The following is a 21,846-nucleotide window of genomic DNA, read 5'->3' as shown; positions in this document are numbered from 1 at the left end:
CCATCCATCCATCCGTCCGTCCGTCCGTTCGTCCGTCCGTCCGTCCGTCCGTCCGTCCGTCCGTCCGTCCATCCATCCATCCATCCATCCATCCATCCATCCATCCATTTTCTTCCGCTTTATCCGGGGCCGGAGTCTCAGCAGAGATGCCCAGACTTCCCGATCCACACACACCTCCTCCAGCTGTTCTGGGGGGACCCCGAGGCGACACCAGGCCAGCTCGGAGACATAGTCCCACCAGCGTGTCCAGGGTCTTCCACGAGGCCTTGTCCCACTAGGACATGCCTGGAACACCTCACGCGGGAGGCGACCAGGAGGCATCCGAAACAGATGCCCGAGCCACCTCAGCTGGCTCCTTTCGACGTGAAGGAGCAGCGACTCTACTCCGAGCTCCTCCCGGGTATCTGAGCTCCTCACCCTATCTCGAAGGGTGCGCCCAGCCACCCTGCGAAGGAATAATAATAATAATAATAATAATAAAGAAAGAAATTAACAAAAAAAAGACACAAAAATGACTGAGGCAGCCCTTTGCAGCAGCACTTATAAAAGGTTAAAGCATCAAGAGTCTTAATAGCTTTGGGGTTTGAAGAGGAACGTATTGATTCTTTATATTGCATCATTTCGAGCAAGTTTAAAAAGGGGAATTTTACCGGAATATTTACGTTTATGAATATGAAATTTTAAAATAATAATAATAATAAAAAATATATAATTCTTTTCATTTAGAGCCACAGGGATTGTAAAAAACAAAACGCACATCAGAGTATGTAAGCGAAAAATTACTAAGGATATAAGTTTGTATATAACGAATAAAGTCCAAAAAAGCAACAGTTAAGGGGCATTTCCAAAATAGGACGACAGTTTCATTGTCCGGATGACAAAAGGAGCAACAGTCCTGTCCTTGTGTAGAGATTGCTTTGCACCTGTGGAGCAGTTTAAAACACACATCCCGAAATGTGTTTGTAACCCGATATTTAGAAGGTAAAGTCCATATAGTAGTCCATATTATGCTTATATTATAATAATATAATATTTATTTACAACTTTTTTTTTTTTTTCTTTCTTTCTTTTTTTTTATTGAAAAGTATATGAGTATACAAAGTATGCCAGGGGGTAACAGAATTGTACAATACAATTATTCAGTTTCAAATATATTATATTTTGAGCAAATACTGATTTTTTAGAGCCTTTTTGTTATCAGAACCTTCCAAGATCTTGATATATGAGAGAGTATCACTAAAAAAATGTGCAAAGTTGGGTTTCTGCTTAGAATATTTACATTTGTGAATATAAAATTTGGACAAAAGGATAAGTAAATTAATAACAAAATAGATATCTTCATTCTTTTGCTTTCTGAAGAAACAAAAAATAACGTTTTCCCATTTCAATGTAAAGTCCTTGTATAGATGTCCAATTATAAAAGTCTTTCCAGAATTTCTTGGGATAAGAACATGTCCAAAAAAAATGTTGTATTGTCTCTGGATGATCTCCACAAAAAGAGCAGTTCACATCAATGTCCCTTTTGAATTTAGTCATAAAAGAATTAACTGGATAATATTTATGGATGATTTTGTACGAAACCTCTTTTACTTTGTTTGTTATCAGAAATTTGTTGGGAAGTGTCCATATATTTTTCCATGAAATATTACCTACAAATTGGGTCCAATATGATACAACATGGATATTTATCTAAAACTAGTCAGCCAAAAAAAAATAAGAATGACGTTGCACGAGACGTCAGGAACCCGGAAGTGTGGATCTCTGTCGCGGAGTGATGTGAAGTGACGTGGAGTATTGTGGATAAACCAGGACTTTTTAAACTGTTTTCGCAATGGATTTGTTATCACTTCTGCTGTTTCTGTAATAACCAGAGGCACATAGGTTTAACGGAGCAGGACGGCGCGCTTCCTTTCAATCGTACAGTGTTAGCTTTGTAGCCATTAGCACAAGGCTTCTGATGACTATCTCTGAAGTCAGCAAGACCAGTTGCATATAACTTATCATTAACATTGGAATATGTGAAACTACCTACACTCTTGGCACGAGCTTGACTACTCGTCTATAACTATTGCGGAGAAGGAATTATCAACAAAAACTGTCAACATGAGCTCCCTGCTACGAAGTGAGGAGATGTGTTTAGCACAACTATTTCTCCAGTCTGGATCCGCGTACGACTGCATCAGTGAACTGGGGGAACTGGGGCTCGTGGAGTTCAGAGATGTGAGTCTGAAACATTCATGTTCCGTGGAGTTATGCGATCCTGCTACACGATACCAATATGAACTCACTACTCCATTATCCTAAACAAATAACCATATCTGTGTCTTAGCTCAACCCAACTGTGAATGCATTTCAAAGGAAACACGTCAATGAGATTAAAAAATGTGAAGAGATGGAGAGAATTCTGGGTAAGCTCAAAGTCTTAACATGTGACTTTTTTATCATTGGAGATAAGGTAGTGGTTGCTGTAGTGCTTCTGCTTGACGGAAGAATCCTTGTGTCTGGTGTGTGACTCTGTGGAGGAAGGATAAAAAGACACAGAAAACTCTCTGACCTGACCTGGCTGAGTTTACAGTCATGGGAACTGTCAGCTGGTTGTAATTCAGTTAAACAAAGCACTTTAGATGGTTAAACCCCCTTTGATTGGATAAACAGATTGACATACAGGTTTCTTAAGTAATGCCTTTGTGCAGAAATACTGAAAGTTGTGTTTTGTACTTTGACAGGTTATCTGTTAAGAGAAATCAAGAAAGCAGACATCTCACTTCCAGAGGAGGATGTTAACCCAGTGGCTCCTCTTCCAAAACATGTCATTGCAATAATGGTTTGTTGATTGCTTTGTCTCCCTTACCAGTCAAAGAATTCAGTGGACTCTTTTGAGTTTATCTATCTTTCTTACTGTAATTCTTAACCAAACATTTCGCTGCACGTTTATCCACAGGAGCAACTTCAGAGGCTAGAGGTGGAGTTAGGAGAGGTCACCAGAAATAAGGAAAAACTGCAGAAGAATCTGTTGGAGCTTACAGAGTACACACACATGCTGCGCATCTCCCGCAACTTTGTTCAGAGATCTGCTGAGGTAAAACTTACACATGAGTTGTTTAAGCTATAGCATATTTAAAATCTTAAATATTAACAGAGTCATTTTCTTAAAACGTGTGCCTTTAGCGAGAGCCCTTACAAGTTCAGTATGAAGAATTTCCTTTTTTGGAGAAGGAAACAATGATGGACTACAGCAGTATGCAGAGACTTGGAGCCAAGCTTGGGTAAGAAAGTTTGGTTCTTTTGAAGGCTAAAGAATCAATTTGCCATTTTATAAGTAATAAAACATAATCCTATTTCATCTTGCACAGTTTTGTCTCAGGTCTGATTCATCGGGTAAAGATTGAAGCTTTTGAGCGAATGCTGTGGAGAGTGTGTAAAGGCTACACCATCCTGAGCTACGCCGAGGTGGACGAGTATCTTGACGATCCTGACACTGTATGTTTACAGTTTCCTCTGAAGTTTGCTCTGTGTAATTGTGTAACTTAAAAAAAAAAAATTGTCAATATCGTTTGCTTCCTTCTCACATTCAGTTTTAATGCAGGCAGTCTTTTAACTGCACTGTTTTCAGCAAGGTTAATTATTGTGTATAAGTGTCTCTAAAAGACATCATGTAACAGTTTAAAACCACAAACCATTGTTTTAATGCCACAAACGCCTGAACGCTTCTCTCATTAGTTCTGTCACTGACATCAACATGTTTTCAATAGGGCGAGCCGACTAAAAGCGTTGTGTTTCTCATCTCATACTGGGGTGACCAAATTGGTCAAAAAGTGAAGAAAATTTGTGACTGGTAATATATATAAAAAACAATTTGAGTTTTTGACATAAGTGAGTTTTGAGGACAACGTCTGATTCTGCTTTGTTTACAGCTACCACTGTCATCTGTATCCATATCCCAGTAACAATGAGGAGAGGAACGATGTGGTGGAAGGACTCAGAACTCGCATACAGGATCTGCACACTGTAAGATGATTTTCTTTCTTGCCATACCCAGTAGTTACAAAATATTTATGTGAAAAGGACATTCAGAGTGAAAATATGGATTACAATATGAATCACATTTTTTTCTTTTTTTTAAATGCTCAGGTTCTTCACAGAACAGAGGAATACCTAAAGCAGGTCCTTGTCAGGGCATCAGAGTCTGTCTACACATGGGTTGTGCAGATCAAGAAGATGAAAGCTATCTACTACATTCTCAACCAATGTAGTTTGGATGTTACCAACAAATGCCTTATCGCTGAGGCTTGGTGCCCTGTTAGCGACCTGCCCGCTCTCAGGGGAGCCCTAGAAGAAGGATCAGTAAGGATACTTTTCTGTTCTTGTCAAGATTTGTTATTTACTATAGACACTGTACTGTCTGATAATGCAGTCAACTAGAAGAAATCAGTGACAAACTCATCAGTGTTTTAATATTGCAGAGAAAAAGTGCAGCTACTGTGCCTTCCTTTGTCAATCGAATTCCCACCAGTGACACTCCACCCACTTTGATAAGGACCAACAAGTTTACCTCTGGTTTCCAAAACATTGTGGATGCCTATGGCGTGTGCAGCTACAGAGAGGTCAATCCCTGTAAGTTGATGTATTATTATTTCTGTTTAACTATTCAAAGCATGTTATAAATCTTAAGTAAACTAAAATTGTATTATTTGGTTTAGTTAATTTTTTCTGGTACCGTGTACAAATACATTAAACTTAAAGGATGAGATGCTTTGTCTGGATGAGATAATGTACCAAGTCAAAATGTACTTTGAGCTGCAGCTGTCCTCTTTCAGCACCCTTCACAATCATCACGTTTCCTTTCCTGTTTGCTGTGATGTTTGGGGACCTGGGTCACGGAGTCATCATGGCTTCATTTGCCTTTTGGATGGTGCTTTATGAAAATGACCGCAAACTGAAGAATACAAGAAATGAGGCGAGTAAACAGTCAGGAAACACAGATTTACACACCAATACCAATGTTTACCTGAGTGATGGATGTGTCTGTGCAGATCTGGAACACATTCTTTGAGGGCCGTTACATAATCCTGATGATGGGCCTGTTTTCTGTCTACACTGGCCTCATATACAATGACTGTTTCTCAAAATCTCTGAACATTTTTGGCTCCAAGTGGAATGTGTCAGCCATGTTTGCAGCTAATATTTGGACGTGAGTATTGCAATATTAGACAGATTGACAATGTTGCTGTTAGCATGCAACTCAAATGCATCACGTGTCTCTGTTAGGGACAAGGATATGCATCAAAGGGCAACGCTGACTCTTGATCCGAATGTTACTGGAGTTTTCACTGGACCCTATCCGTTGGGAATTGATCCTGTGAGTGATACACGTTCACCATTATTCTTTAATTATATTTTGTGGCAGGCATTTTTGATTTTACCCAGCACAGTGAAGTGTAACAAGAAAAATAGAAAACTGCAGTATTGTACTTATGGCTTTAATAATTGTTACCCCAGAGTAGCACAGTACGTGAACTCTTTCGTTTTACAGATCTGGAACCTGGCAACCAACCGTCTCACCTTTTTGAACTCTTATAAAATGAAGATGTCAGTCATTATTGGCGTTATACACATGACCTTTGGCGTCGTCCTTAGCACTTTTAATCACATGTAAGTACACATTTTTTATTCTTTTTATTGTTAGCGTATTGTATCCATTGAGTATTTCTTGTTTTAACTAGACACTTCAGGAAGACGTACAATCTGTACCTGGTGTTTCTCCCTGAGCTGCTGTTCTTGCTGTGTCTGTTTGGATACCTCGTCTTTATGATTGTTTACAAGTGGCTAGTTTTCTCCGCTAAGGACTCCAGACACGCTCCAAGCATCCTCATGCATTTTATCAACATGTTCCTGATGCAAGGAGATGCTGTAGAACCCCTTTATGCAGGGCAGGTAAGAAGGATTCTCAATGTGTACTGGAATGGCACTTAAACATTGCACATAGCAGTTGTGGTCATATCAGTAGTACAAAAAGACTTCTGTTATCATCACAAGAGGGTTTATCAGCAATCTTACTGTAAATTATAGAGGCATGAGCATAGCCTATATATACACTGCTCACAAAAACTTAGGGCACACTCAAAAAACACATCCTAGATGTCAATCAATTCGATTTTTCGGATGAAAATCTTTATTCATAGTGTAGGGCAATGTGTTGAGAACAAAATAACATAAGAATGAGAAATGGAAATCAAATTCTCAGCCCCTGGAGGTCTTGATTCAAAATTATAGTCAAAATCAAAGTGACAAATCAGGTCACTGGTTGATCCAAATTCTGTAGAAATTCCTCCAAACGAGTCTGTGTCATCCTCAGTAGTGTGTGTGGCCTCCACGTGCCTGAATGCACTCCCTACAACGCCTGGGCATGTTCCTGATGAGACCACGGGGCCTGAGGGATCTCCTCCCAGACCTGGATTAGAGCATCAGTCAGCTCCTGGACAGTCTGTGGTGCGACGTGGCGTTGATGGATGGACCGAGACATGATGTCCCAGATGTGCTCTATTGGATTTAAGTCTGGGGAACGGGCAGGCCAGTCCATAACATCAATACCTTCATCATGCAGGAACTGCTGACACACTCTTGCCACATGTGGCCTGGCATTATCATGCATCAGAAGGAACCCAGGGCCCACAGCAGCAGCATATGGTCTTACAATAGGTCTGAGGATCTCATCCCGGTCCCCAATGCCAGTCAGGGAACCTCTGGCTCGCACATGGAGGGCTGTGCGGCCCTCCAATGAAATGCCTCCCCAGACCATCACTGACCCACCACCAAACCGGTCATGCTGGATGATGTTGCAGCAGCAGAACGTTCTCCAGGGCGTCTCCAGACTCTGTCACGTCTGTCACATGTGCTCAGGGTGAACCTGCTCTCATCCGTGAAGAGCACAGGGCACCATTGGCCAATCTGCCAATCGCTGTGTTCTCGGGCAAATGCCAATCGGGCTGCACGGTGTTGGGCAGTAAGCACCGGCCCAACGCCCTCATACCACCCTCATGGAGTCGGTTTCTGACCGTTTGAGGACCAACATGCACATTTGTGGCCCTCTGGAGGTCATATAGGGCTCGGGCAGTGCTTCTCCTGTTTCTCCGTGCACAAATGAGCAGATAGCGGTCCTGCTGCTGGGTTGTTGACCTCGGTCGGCCCCCCCCAGGTCTCCTGGTGTACTGGCCTGTCTCCTGGTATCTCCTCCATGCTCTGGACACTGCGCTGGGAGACACAGCAAAGCTTTTTGCCACAGCACGAATGGACGTGCCATTTTGGATGAGCATCACTCCCTGAGCAACTTCTGTGGGTTGTAGATGCTCCTCATGATACCTCTAGTGGTGAGAACACTGGACAAATGCAAAAGTGTTCCAAAAATACGGTACAAAGGATGAAGACAGGGAAATGGTCTGTGGTCACCACCTGCAAAACCATTCCTCTTTTGGAGTGATCTTGCTAATTGCCTCTCATTTCCACCTGTTGTCTGTTTAATTTCCACAACACCAAGTGAAATTGATTCACAATAAACGTGGCTTCCTAACTGGACAGTCTGATATCCCAGAGATTTGACTGACTTGGAGTTACATTGTGTTTTTTGAGTGTGCCCTAAGTTTTTGTGAGCAGTGTATAAATAAATAATAAACCCTCTTGTGATGATGGCTTAAGAACGTTAAACTACGATGGAACGACTGAGAGATTACACAAAATTACACATTTGGATTCTTCGGGACACACCTTCGTCTCATTATGAACAGACCATGACCCAAATAAGAATCGGAATTTCACCTTCCACCCTGTCATAGTAATATCCAAATACAGGTTTTCATCACTTGATTCAAGCATTGATTATGAGACTTTTTAGCAGCTGCTGAAAATGGTTCTATGACAAATTTGAATATTTGGTATTATATGGTAATACTCTGGTGCCATATCTGTATAACACAGTAAATTTATGTCATTCTTTTCCCCAGAATGGACTGCAGGTATTTCTCTTACTAGTTGCTGTTCTCTCCGTGCCTGTTTTATTATTGGGAAAACCCCTTTACCTTTATTGGCTCCAAAAAGGTAGTCCTCGCATTGGAGCATACAGAGTAAGGAATGGATATACTTTATTTTATTGAGGTCGTTTGTTTTTGTCTAACTTCTGCTTGAATTTGCATCCCTGTTATTATAGGGGTATGAGCGTGTGCGGCACGACAGCGAAGAAGAGCTGTACCTTCTGAGGGCTCATGACATGGAGGACGGCAGCAGCCACAGTGATGCTTCACTGAGCGCAGAGCACCACTCAGAGGAGGTCAGGCTTACTGCTGAACTATATGTGCAAGAGCTTAATTTAACTGAATTATGCGTCTTTCTAGTTCAACTTTGCAGACGAGTTCCTTCATCAGGCCATCCACACAATCGAGTACTGCTTGGGATGCATCTCAAATACAGCGTCCTACCTACGACTCTGGGCTCTGAGCCTGGCGCATGCTCGTAAGTGACCGTAACATGCATGTGACAAGTTTGACCACCCATTTCACAAGAACATAGTAGTAGTAAAACAAATATACTTGCGTTTCCAATGACATCACGCTATAGTTCCAGCCGCCATTTTGAATACCGAAGTAGAATTATGCAGTACTACAACATGTAACAATATCTCTATTGTTACATGAAAATGAAAGACCACTGATTGACAGTGGCATTTTTATGTACTCGTAATCATTGCTCAAGAAGAAAACTATTAAAACACGGCCCCAGTGACTCACATTTATGTGATATAACCAGCAAATGTGGCACAGACGTAGCAGCTCTGTCTGTCGAGCTACAGCAGCAAAATCTGCTTCATTTCTCAGACTAAATTAACGCATCAAAGAGGAAACAGAATGTGTCATGTCAACAGAGTATCGGGCTGATAGGACTTTTCCACCAAGGTGCTGGTTTGGAGCTGGTTCTGAGCTGGTGCTGGGCCCGGGTTGGTTCCTACTGACTTGGTTTTCCACAAAAGTGAGCTGACATTGTGCCTATTGCCATAGCAATGCTTTGGGAAGTCAACTGCCACATAAACTGGTCCTAAACTGTGGAACGCACTGCCCCGGCACCTTAGACAGAGTCTCTTGTTCTTTTTAAATCATCCCTTAAAACACACCTTTTTTCCTTGGCTTTTAACACAGCCTGAGTAGTTTGACTTTTGAATGTCTTGTATTGTGTATCTCTTTTACTGTTCATTTGTTTTTTAATGATGTCATTTTTACTGCTGTGTTCAGCACTTGGTCGACCTTGTTGTTTTTAAAGTGCTCTATAAATAAAGCTGGATTGGATTGGATAAAACATGGATAGTAACATCTTAATACAGACACTTGTGGTTTTAAAATACACAAAAATAAGTTCATGTTCCTGTCACAGCAGCCGTTAACATTATGATGTCTTCTTTCTTCTAACCGTTCCTTCTTGTTTTAGCTGGAGCTAAAGAGCATAAAGCAAAAAAAAACAGTTAATTTCCTCCACAGACTGTTTTGGCTTCTTCAGGAAGTTATAAGCACTAACTAACTAATATTGGTTGTTTGTCGGAAGAGATGGCTGCACCCCCAGCCACTGAAATCACTGGTGCTCATTTCTTGGTCCGCTATATAAATAAAGATCTTCTTCTTCTTCTTCTTCTTTTAACTGGTTCCCAACCGGCACCAGATTTTGGAACTAAGAGACATATTTTTTTCAGTGGAAAACTAAAGAACTTGTTCTGAAACTAGAACCGACCCGGAACCAGCACTGGCCCCAGCTTGGTGGAAAAGTGAGTCATGAGTCAGTGTTTAAGCTGCTCAAGACGTTAGCATGCTACCGGTTAGCAATTGTCAACCATTGACAGTTGATTCAATCAACTGTCAATGGCTTCACTGAGGCCACACTGAGGAAATACTACAGTAACAGCTCAACTCTGACCTCTGTCACATGTTATATCCAAGGCCAGATGTTGTGCTTGATGTGGTTCAGGGCTTTCTCTTGGAGAGGTCAGGGCTGAGCTGAAGCTAAATGCTAACAGGTAGCATGCTAACGTCTTGAACAGCTTAAACACTGACTCACTGGTTTCTTCACATGAACATGCGTCTCTGGGGCCGTGTTTTAACTGTTATCTTCTTGAATAATGATTACGAGTACATAAAAAGTCCACTGTCAGTCAGTTGTCCTGAGTAGAGATATTGTTATTGTTGATATTGTTGTCGTACTGCATAATTCAACTTAGGTATTCAAAATGGCTACCATAACAACAGAAGTCGCATGACTGAAAGGCATGTATATTTAACATTTTGCTAAAAGCAATCTAGAATATACTAGTCAAGTTATACAACAAAAAATCTCAACTCCATAAAATTGCCACATCACTTAATCCGGCCAACTCTCATGTTTTCTCCTTCATTTAATCATTGTTGTGTGATTTCTGCAGAGCTGTCGGAGGTCCTGTGGGCGATGGTGATGAGAGTTGGACTGAAGATGGACACCAGTCTCGGGGTCGTGTTCTTGGTGCCTGTGTTTGGCCTTTTTGCTGTTCTTACTGTGTCCATCCTCCTGGTGATGGAGGGTCTCTCTGCTTTTCTTCATGCTCTACGGCTGCACTGGTAAATGACACCGACGTAATTTACTGCACATTCTCCAGCTATTATATATTTAAATATGATAACTTGTGTTTATTTTAGGGTGGAGTTTCAGAATAAATTCTACAGTGGAGGTGGAGTCAAGCATGTCCCATTTTCTTTTTCACTAATGCCGTCCAGTTTTGATAAGGATGGTTTATTATGAAAACAACACGTACATAGGCATTGGACAAGTTCATTGTTTTGGATTTGGGGCTGAAGACGGCAGACTCCAGGGTCAGCTTCTGAAGGATCATAATGGGGTAAAATGGTTTGTAAAAAATAGTTTTCCACTGAGCTAATGTCATTCCGTCAGCATATAGTATTTTGATAAAGGTATTTTAATGAAATTGCCGGATTGATTGCAGATCCTCTGTGCCTCGCTTCACTTTAACCTGTACACTTTAAATGATTGTCAATTATTACAGTTATGCAGATGATTTTGATTTTCTCCCTTAATGATGATGACCTATTCAATTGACGTTATTGACTGTTTGGTTTTACAAACTACTTTGATTATTTTCTTAATTTATTATGTTTTAAAAGCTGCAGTTGCATTAAAATTTAATATTATTTTGATATGATTTTATTATTATTCACTCTGGTTTTGGAATTGTTTTTTGTTTTGTAAACAAATGCCCTAATTTGCCTGCATTTTGGGACAAGGTTGGCACACACTGGCCTGTCTGCTTAGTGAGTTCACTCTTTCCAAATCTGGACAAATCTATTTGTATTCAATACCAAAAGCATTATACTGAACCAAAAAATGATAGAGATTTTCTTTTATGTATATATATACTGCGACTGCTATTTAGAGTTCTATGTTTTTCTTGTTTGAAAGTGTGAAAGTGAATAGTTGTTTTTCTAAAGATGGACAGACACAACTAAAGATTAGGCTATTCTATACATTTTTTTATGAATACACTCAGCAGTGCCTTTATTTTAGAAGATTCTGTAGGGATGGAGAAAATACGTTTGTTTGATTATTTACTTGGGGAGAGGGCTGAACAGATACTAATTTCACAATTAAAATGTATAATGTGAAACCGAAGTGCCTGACTGTGTTTATTATACCAAAGATTTGTATGCGCTACAGACGATTATGCAAGTATGTATCCCCCAAAATGTCTCATTGGTTGTATTCAAGCCAGGTTAAATTATTTCACAAAACTAAACATTTAATTCCGACAAAAGAACGTGGCCCGTACGGGGATCGAACCCGCGACCTTGGCGTTATTAGCACCACGCTCTAACCAACTGAGCTAACCGGCCTGAATCACCATAGACTAAAATGAAAAAATAAAATAAAACGGTTACACAGATTTGTATGAGTTCGGATTTCATTATTATTTTTTTTTTATATCATAGACTCGTCTCCTGCTGTGGCTGTAGGATCCGGCTGTCAAAAAACAAAAACACACTCGCAATTCTCCTTCTCGCTGGCGCCCTCTGCTTGCTGATAATTATACTTTGCATCGTGTGCTTTTGTAACATGAGTGTCTAATATCTATGGTGTAAGCAGACCTGAAATCTGATGCAGATACAACATCGACACAATCAACAGGCAAAACCGTTTAATGCATTTTAGGAACTAAAACATTCTTAATTCTATAAAATCAAAAGCGTAAGGCAGAAAATATGCTGTTGGCAATATTCCATAATAAGCAAAAGCAAAATACTGTGTGCCATATCTGACAGTACAGTAATCAAGAGGCAAGTTGTTGATAAAAGTCTAACAATCTCTGATCCTTGTTTGTCTTGGCATGTTCCAGAAGTACCTGCAAAATTTAAAAGACACATTTATTTAGGTGGAAAACACTTTGAATGAAATGCATGTACGGCTTACTTTGATGAGTTCCTCGTCATTTTTGTTGTGTAGGTGTCTGAGCAGATACCAACTGGCCACCTGCACCACAGTAACCGGGGCACTGTGGGATACATACACCAACTTCTCCAACAAGCGTCTCGTGTCCCTGCAAACACATGCAGAAACAGAAAATAAATACAAAACGCTAATATAAATAACATCTATGCTATAATACAAACAGGCTACCTCGCGGCCATTTTGACAGTAAACTGCAGCAGGGCTTGGAAAAGCTGTGCCATGGGGGAGGAAGCAAGCTTCAAAGCCTCACTAGTAGCTTCTTGTACAAGCTCTTTCCAGTCGTTTCCTGGCATTCCTGCCTTGAAAATTGAGTTGGACAGGTTCGTTATTAGCCTTTGTCGCAAAATGTACTTTTTTTCTTTTCGGGTCTGTGTGCTCCATTTACTCACCATACACAGCCTTGTGGCTAGCAGAGCAAGTCGGAGAAGGCTAGCAACCTGACTGCTGTGCAGGCCGAGCTGAGAGGCGATCTGTAAACTCTGCTTATAAGTCATCACTGCCTGAAGCAACAGACCTTGTTTGTGATACACCTCAGCCAGCCACTGAAAAAGAAAAAGAAGAAAAATATAGGATATATTGTGGAAAAAGAATGAAGGCTGCAAGACATACACACAGAAAACAGCTGGTGGATGCTGCTCGTTTCAGACTTACATGCCATGCACTGACATTGGCTGGATTCATTGCCACAGAAGAATTCAGTTGCTCAAGCACTACATCTGGGAGAGCAGCATCTCTAGTGGCCAAAAGGAGACGTTGACACTGCACCTGTCGCAGTGACAGCTTTACAGCAGGATGTTCAGGAGAAACACTTAGAACCTAAGACAAAGGCATATAGAAACAATTTAACTTTTATGGATCAATGTGCATACATAGAATACAAAAATAACTACTATCACCTACATGTCGGTTTCTACAGACGTATATAGTACCTGTGAGCAGAGGGTTTCTGCCTGTTCCAGCTCTCCCCTAAGCTTTAGGCCAGTGACTGTTTGTTGTAGAACCCAGGTCTCCAGCATTTGGGCCAAAGGACGCTCAATGTCCTCCACATTTCGAACTATTGAATGACATCAATAACAAGATCATACACCTAAGCACTAAAACAAATCCATTAGCAACAGTAGTGATTATATTTACAAACCTTTCTCAGAAACAACTGACATGAACATTTGCTCTAAACCTGTGCGGCGTGGAGAAGCTCCTGTGAGATAACATGTAGTGTTTTCTGTGTGACAGGAAGACATGAGTCCAGCCCAAGCTGCTGGGTCATCTGGTGAAGACAAGGAGGACACACTGGCATTATCTAAATCAAGTGAAAATCTCCATATCCAACAAGAAAAATGCACACTACATGGATTAGAAAAGATGTCTGCTTGTTTCTAAGAAATAAAACTATTTAGTTAGTTACCAGGGCAGAGCAGCACAGCTCTCTGCATTGTTTTCAGTGCATTACTGTGACTGTCATCTCCAGAGTTTCTCCCATTAGCCAGCTGGTTCACGCCACTGTAAAGCAATGCCTTCTGCAGACAAGAAATACTAAGTCAATGTCTAATCATTTAATATGAATTAAATACATCATAAAATAAAATATACTGCAGCAATAAAATAACCTAATGACCTAATAAGTACCTTTCCTTGTGTCATACTGGAAAGACAAGCCACATGACCAGCCATTGCTCCACCCTAAATAATTGAAGACAAAACGAGTAATATTATTATCATAAGAGAGGTAGACCATAACAAATGCGTGAAGAAGTTGTGGACAGACTAACATTTGCTTTTTTTGGAGAGTACTGTGGTACCGTTCTGGACAGAAAGGCCCAAAGAGTTGCATTTCCTGGATTTCTACAAATGATATCAGTACATTTTGGTGTTTTGAAGGCAGAAGGAATTGAATGTAGTAAGTGTTGTCCTAAGATAAAACATACCTATGTACAGCTCTGGAAGCTTCCCTCTGGACTGCACTGAAGTTGCCTTGTAAAGCCAACAGGGCACATGTGAGCAGACAGCGCTGCTCTACAACAGTTTCTGAGTTCGACGTTTGTTTCAGTAACTCAGCTAAAGCAGCAGCTGCCAGTGTAGTGTCATTCTGAACTAAGCCCATGGCACAAAGACACAGCAAGGACTCTGGGATAGGTTCCTTCAACAGTGAGCTACACAAGGTAAAAGGTAGATAACATACGTGATATTGACACTATTGTACAACTATCACTATCAATGACACTATATGAAAGTTTCATCAAAATACCATTTAAACAGCAGCGTCTTAGCAGAGTCTATGTTGCCTTGCTGGTGCTGCAACAACGCCAGAGCTGTGAGGATGTACGCCTTTTCTTTTTCAGTGGGCGCCACATTCAAAGCACGTTCGTAAGCTACAGAAACAAAGAAAGAAGTTACACCCAGTTTAGTGACATATAGTACATGACTGATGTCAATTACCATTAATGCTCTCTGGGATGAGGCCAGCTCTACAGTAAGCCAGAGCAAGTCCGGCCAAATCAGGGAGCTCCTCCAGTGAAGTGGACTTATAGGCATGCACAGCCTCTTCCCACTGACCCAAGGCACTGAAATAAAAATTATATTTTGTAGTTTAGACCAACAGCACTAAAGTAACGCTTTAAATGGTGTTCAAATCTGCAGCAAAATAGTACCATAAAGCACGACCATAGTTGCTCAGAGCAAAAGCTTGTGTTTCTTCAGGCTTTAACTGAAGAAGTTCAGCAGCTCTATGAAAAATTCATTCTTTCAGTAAATAATTTGTAATGTGTAAAAAGAAGATCCTCTGTTAATCGTATAATGTGTACCTTTGATACGCCTGGAGGGCTTGTCTCTTTAGATTGAGGTGCTCATTTAAAAAGCCCAGCATTATAAAAGCATCAGGATCAGATTGGACTCGCTCTTTTGGAAACAGAAGTCATTACATTGTTGGGCAACATACATTTATCCAGACAGTAAACCAGACACAATCTATACCTGTGTATTTACTCATGGCCACCTGAGCTGCAGACACAGCATTCATCTGAACAATGTTGTAGCGATATAACTCTGAGTCTCTGTTACTTTTGTCCAGTAGTGTGGAGCACACCCAGTGAGCATAGCCTTTCACTCCCTCCACCTGACAGAAAAACATGAGATTCCAATGTGGATATGGCAGATAATTTGCAAACATCTTGCAAAAGGTCACTTACATGAGTGCTGAGTTCAGTGGTGTGTCTGAAAAGATCCATAGTGTCATAGCTTCCAACTTTCTCTGCGATCATTGCCTAGAAGGAAAAACCCAGAAAACATATATCAAATGACAATATGATCACATAACAATCTTATATTTTATGTATATTAAAAAGTGCAGTCACATCTCGACTACATCTTCCAGGTAAACTAGCGGCCATTAAATGAACATGAAGGAGGATTTCTGCTGAGACTCCACTCACATCACCCATCCATTTTTCTCTCTCTCATCCCTCTCCCCACATTTCTTGTTCCCGTCACTTTCAACATCCCTATCCCTCCTTCAGTATTTCACTTCCAATATAACCATCCTGCCTTCAGTCATTTCTCATTGTGTATCCTTCTACTCCGCCTTCAAAACCTTTCCATCCACACATCTTTGCTAAAATGCTCAAGTCTTCCTTTTCCTTTTCCCTTGATACTTGATAGTTCAATATCTAAAGCTAATGCTACAGTACCTGTCCAATCCAACAGCTGACATAGAGTGGCTCCAAAGACTGAGCAATTTTAAAAGCCTCGTGTGCAAGCTGAAATGATAAAAACATATATTAATACTTTATAACTTGACATAATAAAACAAATTACTTTTGATAAAACAGTACCTCTATGTTATCTTTCTTTAAATAGAGGGCACCCAAGTTGGTCCAAGCCATAACGTTCTGTGACAAATTAAATCAACATCTAAAGAAATTCTTCCATTTCATAAATTAAAGTCAAAACATTTGTGTAATTTCTGTAACACATACATTTTGCTCAGCTTGGATGGATTTAATGAAACAATGTTGAGCCAGTGCAAAATCCTCGATGCCTGTGCGATGAAAATGAACACATGGAAAAGCTTTTAGAATAACCATAGAGTGTTGGCATTGAGATTAAATTGATTGCAAGATTTATTCATAGTAAGACGAGACGGCTCAACGAATTAAAGTCTAAATGAAAAGTCACTTTTGTACCTTTGCTGACAGAAATCACACCAAGTGCATTCCAATAGATGTAGCTCCCACTATCCATCATGATAGCTTTCTTCAAACACTAGGAAGAACATAAAAAGTTAAATCCTAATATTGCTGTGTGTGTGATCAAATAACTCACCTGCTGTGCCTTTCCTAAGACTTCCTCCCGGTTTGTGAAGGAAGGCAGACTGGCCTGTTTATGATAGTTCAGACCTAAGTCATACCAAAGACTAGAAACGTCTGGCATGAGCTTCAAAGCATGAGCATAGCATCTGCAAAACAAAAAATATGTGATGTTAACTGTGTAGTTACAACGTATTTTGGGAAAATAACAACCCGGGTATCGACCTACCGTTCACCCACTTTGATGACCTGGGACTGGTTCAGCATTTGGTTCTGTTCAAATCCACAGAGTAAAGCTGGAATTAGAACCTGTGCTCTTTTTGGAGACACTGTGCTCACAGCGCTGCAGGCATCTCCAAGCAGCTTCCACAGACACGAAAGGTCTGGACGCAGCTTCACAGCTCTAAGAAGAGCAAATAATACAATTCTGTAATGGCAACAAAATGGGCTTTGAAGTACAGTGCACTGAATCACAGACTTACCTGAAAAGGTTATATATTGCTTGCTGAATTAGATCTATTGCACCTCCATCCCTACAATCCTCCAGCAACGTTTTAGCCAAAGAGAGCTGACACTCTCCCAGGCCTATACACATTGACATAAAAGTGGTTAAATCTCTATGAAAATATAAAAATGACTAATGAGAAAGTTGTAAAGAACCTTTTAAAGCTGGAACATAGTCTTCTTGTGTTGTAATCTGTATGTACTCCGCAGCAGCTTCCGTAAAGTTGCCAAGGGTTTGTTTAATGGCGGCAGCCTGGTACACGCTGTAGATGGACGACGGCTGAAGCTCCTGGGCCTTTGTAAATGCTTTAAGAGCAGCTGTGAAACTTCTCCGATTCAAATAGGCTTCTCCGAGGCACTCCCAGCACACCCAGTCCAGAGGGTCGGCTCTGAGAGCGGCTTGTAAACTAAAACAAATAATGGTAGTGGCCTCAAACTACAGTTATAATAATACACAACATACTTGGGTTACAGTATGAAGCATTAGGTCTTACTCAGCTATAGCCTGCTGGTGCTGTCCAACTTTTAGATAGTAAAGACCTCGTCTCATCCATGCCCATTTAGCTGACCCTGGGGTCGCCTTCTGCGTTACTGACTGAAGAATTTCTAAAGCCGAGTCCTGTAACGGCAATTTTCAAGTAAGACATTTACACAAATAACACAAGATCCTTGCAAAGTCTCTGTTAATGTGGATGGCAGCTTACCATATCCTCCTGCTCCATACAGAGGTCAACCGAGGCAGCGCCAGATTCAGCGTCATCATTATTTAATTCAAAAGCTTTCTTGTAACAGCCACGAGCCCGGTTGTAATCATTTGCCACTTCTCGATAATAATGCCCAAGATAACGAAAAGCACAACCCAGATTAGGGTCTACCTTAGCAGCCTGAAATTAACAGTTGAAAAAATTAAAGGAACATTGTTTTGCACAGCTTTGCACTAGTAACACATTTGACACATGTACGTGCTATATTCAAATGGTCACTCTGCCAGTTCTCAGCCAGTAATTTATGTATAATATATATCATAACATGTAGCGCCAACCTTGAGTAGCTGAGTGTGGGCTTTGCTGCGATCTTTACGAGTCTCGTCTCCCATGTCCCAATAGAGTTGTCCAAGTAATAAATAATATTCTCCACAATTTGGATTTTGATCGATCACCTTCAGAAAACTAAAAACAATAATAATCTTTAGTATATTTTTGCATGTTCTGAATTGCACTAATCATTGTCTTTTACCTTTTCTCTGCCAGTCCCATCTGTTTTTTTAATAGATATGCCAGTCCCCTCAGTGCCAGTCCTTCTGGCAGATTAGGATTTAAGTCTAGCAGATCCTCTGATATCTTTGAAAGATGTGAATACAGAAATGAAGTTCAAGATATCAATCAATGTATTCTTTATTAAACCTTTTACCTTCAGACCTTCCTCAGCCTGCCCTGTGTTGAGATAGGCTCGTCCTTTCAAGGCAACTAGAAAAGGATCTTTTTCAGAATCAGCAACCTGTATAAAGAAATTGATACAAAACAACATAGCAGGTAATAACTGACTCAGTTAAAACAGTAGGCAGATTTTACCTTTGAAAAAGTCTCTAGTGCCTCATCTGCAGCTTTCTGATCATTGCATCTTACTAGGGCCTCTATTTTCAGCCTTAACAGGTTAATCCTCATCTCCTTGTGTTCAGGCTCACATGCTGCCAAACCTAAAGATTGTGAAAGTCAAACAGATGTGTACTGTACTAAGACTTTAAAGAGATTATTAGATTGTGTCACCTACAAAAACATACATTTCAATACATTTACATGCATTACCATAAGAACAAGCTGCCACACAGTCTGAATATCTGTGCATTTTAAGATGAGCTTGACCCAGAGTGAACCATCCGCGACTGGAGTTAGTTTTCTGTAGCCCTAAATAAAAGATGTTGTGTTAAAAACAATTCTTAACAACCCAAATTCAGATCTTGGTCTAAAGTTCTGAACACACTAACCTTGTTCAAGATATTTGATGGCATCTTTATAGTTTCCATCATAAAACGCTTTGGTGCCCAAACCCAACTGAGCTAATCCACAACCCGGGTTTTTATCCATGAGCCGAGTAAAACAGCTCATGGTTTCATCGCTGAAGACACCTGAAAGAGTTGTTGTTAAATGTAAAAATGTAAATGTAAAACCTGACAGCACTTTAAAATACTGCCTGGCACAAATAAATACCTGCAGTGACATAATGTGAGCAAAGAACTTCAAGAGGATAGCTTTCAGCAGGGTAAAGAGAGACCATATCCTCACACACCGCTTTCATTTTAGCCGCGCTTTGTGGCATCTAAGAATAAAATGGGAACAAAGATTATGAGGTATCAATTTACCAAGTAAATAATGATTTTTTTTAAAAAAGTATTGTGCTTACTTTAGACAGACATTTAATTAAGTCAACTGTGGCTTGTTTGTGTTCCTCCCCTGGTACAGGATCCACAAGAACCATGGCCTTTTCAAATGCATTTATTAACTGGAAATAAAAGATTATTGCATGAGAGAGCTAATTACACAAACATCTTAGTTTTTATCATTAGAAATGTCACTAACTTCACAAATATCATGCATTTGAATATAATTCAGATATATCTTACATGCAGTCGAGTTGCGTCATCAGGCTCCTCCTCACCAAGACATTTGGTGAGGAGTTTGGACATCTGCTGCCACAGCTGGAGTAATTCCTTCTTCTCCATACCGTCCTCCTCCTTAAGGTGAATGAACTGTACCCATAGTTGTGCCAGCTAAATTCAGATATATATACAGTATGTCAAAAACCTTCAATGCTGTGAATTCAATTAAACTGCAATGATCCGGTACCTTTAGGTTTTCTTTGTCAGACTCATACATTTCAGAGAGTTTCTTGATGGTCTCATAGCATTTATTTCTATCGGAGCTGTAAATAAATCCCCATAAATAGATGTTTCAGTACAATTAAGTAATAATCAAGTTTGCAGACGACACAACAGTGGTGGGTCTCATCAGCAACAGAGACGAGTCAAACTACAGGAGTGAGGTGAGCAGTCTGGCCTGCAGTCTGTGGTGCACACTAAATGTGGAGAAGACAAAAGAGATTGTTGTGGACTTTCGAGAGAGCGCGGGTCCAACATGCTCCTCAAACAATCAATGGTGCTGCTGTGGAGAGGGTGACCAGCACGAAGTTCCTGGGTGTGCACATCACAGAGAAGCTCTCCTGGACCAAAATGGCAAACTTGCATCTAGCCCCTTTAAGGACATGTACTCCACCCGTCTCACCCGCAAAGCCATCAAAATCGCCAGGGACCCTACGCATCCATCACACTGTCTCTTCAAGGTTGTGCCTTCAGGGAGGAGTCTGCGGAATCTACGGGTCAGTTCCAGTCGACTGAGGAACAGTTTCATACACAGGGCCATCGGGAAGCTGAACTCCCTAACCTCCCTCCCACCCCTCTTCCCCCTCCCCCCACTCCACAGTCAAGGATGAGAGAAACATAATTTCAAACCAATCACATGGTTTGACAAATAAAAAAATCTTGAATCTTGTATAATCATAAATGATTACCTTGAATACAGCTCCACTAGTTTCTGATAGACACTGGGAAGCTCCACTTTGAAATCCCACTGATCGATCTTCTCATAAAGGTTTGCCAAGCCCTAAAACAAGTGTTTCATGACATTACAACTAGATCTGTAATAAAATTCTAAAATAAATTAAATACATTAAATATATACCCATTCTATATTTCAAAATCTATTGTTTAAAAAATAGTGTCATATTGTCCCATCATACCTGCCAGGCCAAAAGCTGCTCAGGCTCCAGCTCCACAGCCTTTCTGTAGGCCATCTGGGCTTGATCTGGTTGATCCAGTTCAGTCGCTGACAAGCCGATAAACACCCAGGCATTATAGTTGTTTTTCTCAACTTTCAAAACGGCCTTTAACAAACAAACAAGAAAATAGTAGCTACATTCAACCGTTCTTTATCTACATACACCTTTTCTTTTTTTGTTCATTACCTTGCAGTGTTTAAGCGCTTCTTTAAACTCCTTGTTTTTAATGGCATCTCTGGCACTCTTCAGTGCTGATTTCACTTCTTTGGATGACATCTCGGAGTTACCTAGACAATAAACATGTAATAACCCATTTAAGTATGTTTCCCCTGATATCTTTGAGCATGTTACTATTATGACATTATCGCCGCCCTTTCTGTGTTACATTCACTATTATTTTGTACCAAATAATGCCATTTAAAAGCGTATTTATTAAAAATGCTAACACGTTAGCTATGTTTTTAGCAGAATGGGAAGTAGCTGTAGGCTAAACTTAAAACGAAGAGTGGCCTGTGAAATAAAATGCTTCTTTAAAAATAACTAATAAGGATAATCGTTGACAAGTCGCTTTACCTTTTAAGCATAACAGGGTAACTTTTATGGAAACTTCCACACTGATAGCAAGTTGCTGCAAGTGCTACTTATGTGACCCGGAAGTACAAGTACAGATGATTTGGCGAGAAAAAAA

At 40.4% G+C, this 21,846-nt stretch overlaps 2 protein-coding genes across 2 annotated transcripts; one reads left to right on the top strand and one right to left on the bottom strand.

The window, feature by feature from the left end:
- Positions 1-1,742: 1,742 nt before the first annotated feature.
- On the top strand, positions 1,743-11,644 carry LOC306967373 (V-type proton ATPase 116 kDa subunit a 2-like). The gene is made up of 20 exons (XM_079562371.1): positions 1,743-2,220; positions 2,330-2,408; positions 2,727-2,824; positions 2,942-3,079; positions 3,169-3,266; positions 3,354-3,480; positions 3,753-3,835; positions 3,915-4,008; positions 4,132-4,344; positions 4,464-4,614; positions 4,818-4,957; positions 5,034-5,191; positions 5,269-5,359; positions 5,534-5,652; positions 5,724-5,934; positions 7,998-8,117; positions 8,201-8,320; positions 8,385-8,502; positions 10,451-10,622; positions 10,701-11,644. The coding sequence occupies exons 1-20, from the start codon at positions 2,104-2,106 to the stop codon at positions 10,801-10,803; spliced, it is 2,550 nt and encodes an 849-aa protein (XP_079418497.1). The 5' UTR covers positions 1,743-2,103; the 3' UTR covers positions 10,804-11,644.
- A 502-nt stretch (positions 11,645-12,146) lies between these two features.
- On the bottom strand, positions 12,147-21,827 carry skic3 (SKI3 subunit of superkiller complex). Its single transcript, XM_079554593.1, has 41 exons — positions 21,732-21,827; positions 21,345-21,445; positions 21,120-21,263; positions 20,892-20,983; positions 20,171-20,246; positions 19,948-20,094; positions 19,728-19,826; positions 19,535-19,643; positions 19,312-19,452; positions 19,133-19,231; positions 18,899-19,023; positions 18,738-18,824; positions 18,564-18,667; positions 18,370-18,496; positions 18,032-18,211; positions 17,822-17,946; positions 17,484-17,734; positions 17,306-17,408; positions 17,053-17,226; positions 16,840-16,972; positions 16,701-16,779; positions 16,494-16,555; positions 16,350-16,406; positions 16,206-16,274; positions 15,708-15,782; positions 15,493-15,634; positions 15,324-15,417; positions 15,171-15,245; positions 14,959-15,083; positions 14,768-14,891; positions 14,448-14,672; positions 14,292-14,364; positions 14,149-14,202; positions 13,928-14,039; positions 13,661-13,789; positions 13,452-13,576; positions 13,174-13,338; positions 12,912-13,064; positions 12,691-12,821; positions 12,484-12,610; positions 12,147-12,415 (listed from the first exon to the last, which is right to left on the bottom strand). Exons 2-41 carry the CDS (start codon positions 21,432-21,434, stop codon positions 12,344-12,346), a joined length of 4,674 nt encoding a protein of 1,557 aa, XP_079410719.1. The 5' UTR covers positions 21,435-21,445; positions 21,732-21,827; the 3' UTR covers positions 12,147-12,343.
- Between the last annotated feature and the right edge of the window lie 19 nt (positions 21,828-21,846).

Source organism: Gobius niger (genome assembly GCF_951799975.1).
Source record: "Gobius niger genome assembly, chromosome: 1".
Lineage (NCBI taxonomy): Eukaryota > Metazoa > Chordata > Actinopteri > Gobiiformes > Gobiidae > Gobius > Gobius niger.
This window is presented reverse-complemented; position numbering and strand designations above follow the sequence as displayed.

What these genes read in the sequence shown, in the direction of transcription:
- LOC306967373 (XM_079562371.1), top strand. Translation starts at nt 2,104, where the DNA reads ATGAGCTCCCTGCTACGAAGTGAGGAGATGTGTTTAGCACAACTATTT. An exon ending in AGAGATGGAGAGAATTCTGG is followed by an intron (nt 2,409 to 2,726) that starts GTAAGCTCAAAG and finishes GTACTTTGACAG; the next exon opens with GTTATCTGTTAAGAGAAATC. An exon ending in TCTGAGCCTGGCGCATGCTC is followed by an intron (nt 8,503 to 10,450) that starts GTAAGTGACCGT and finishes TGATTTCTGCAG; the next exon opens with AGCTGTCGGAGGTCCTGTGG.
- skic3 (XM_079554593.1), bottom strand. Translation starts at nt 21,434, where the DNA reads ATGTCATCCAAAGAAGTGAAATCAGCACTGAAGAGTGCCAGAGATGCC. An exon ending in AAGCGCTTAAACACTGCAAG is followed by an intron (nt 21,264 to 21,344) that starts GTAATGAACAAA and finishes TGTTTGTTAAAG; the next exon opens with GCCGTTTTGAAAGTTGAGAA. An exon ending in AGCTGTGCTGCTCTGCCCTG is followed by an intron (nt 13,790 to 13,927) that starts GTAACTAACTAA and finishes TGTCTTCACCAG; the next exon opens with ATGACCCAGCAGCTTGGGCT.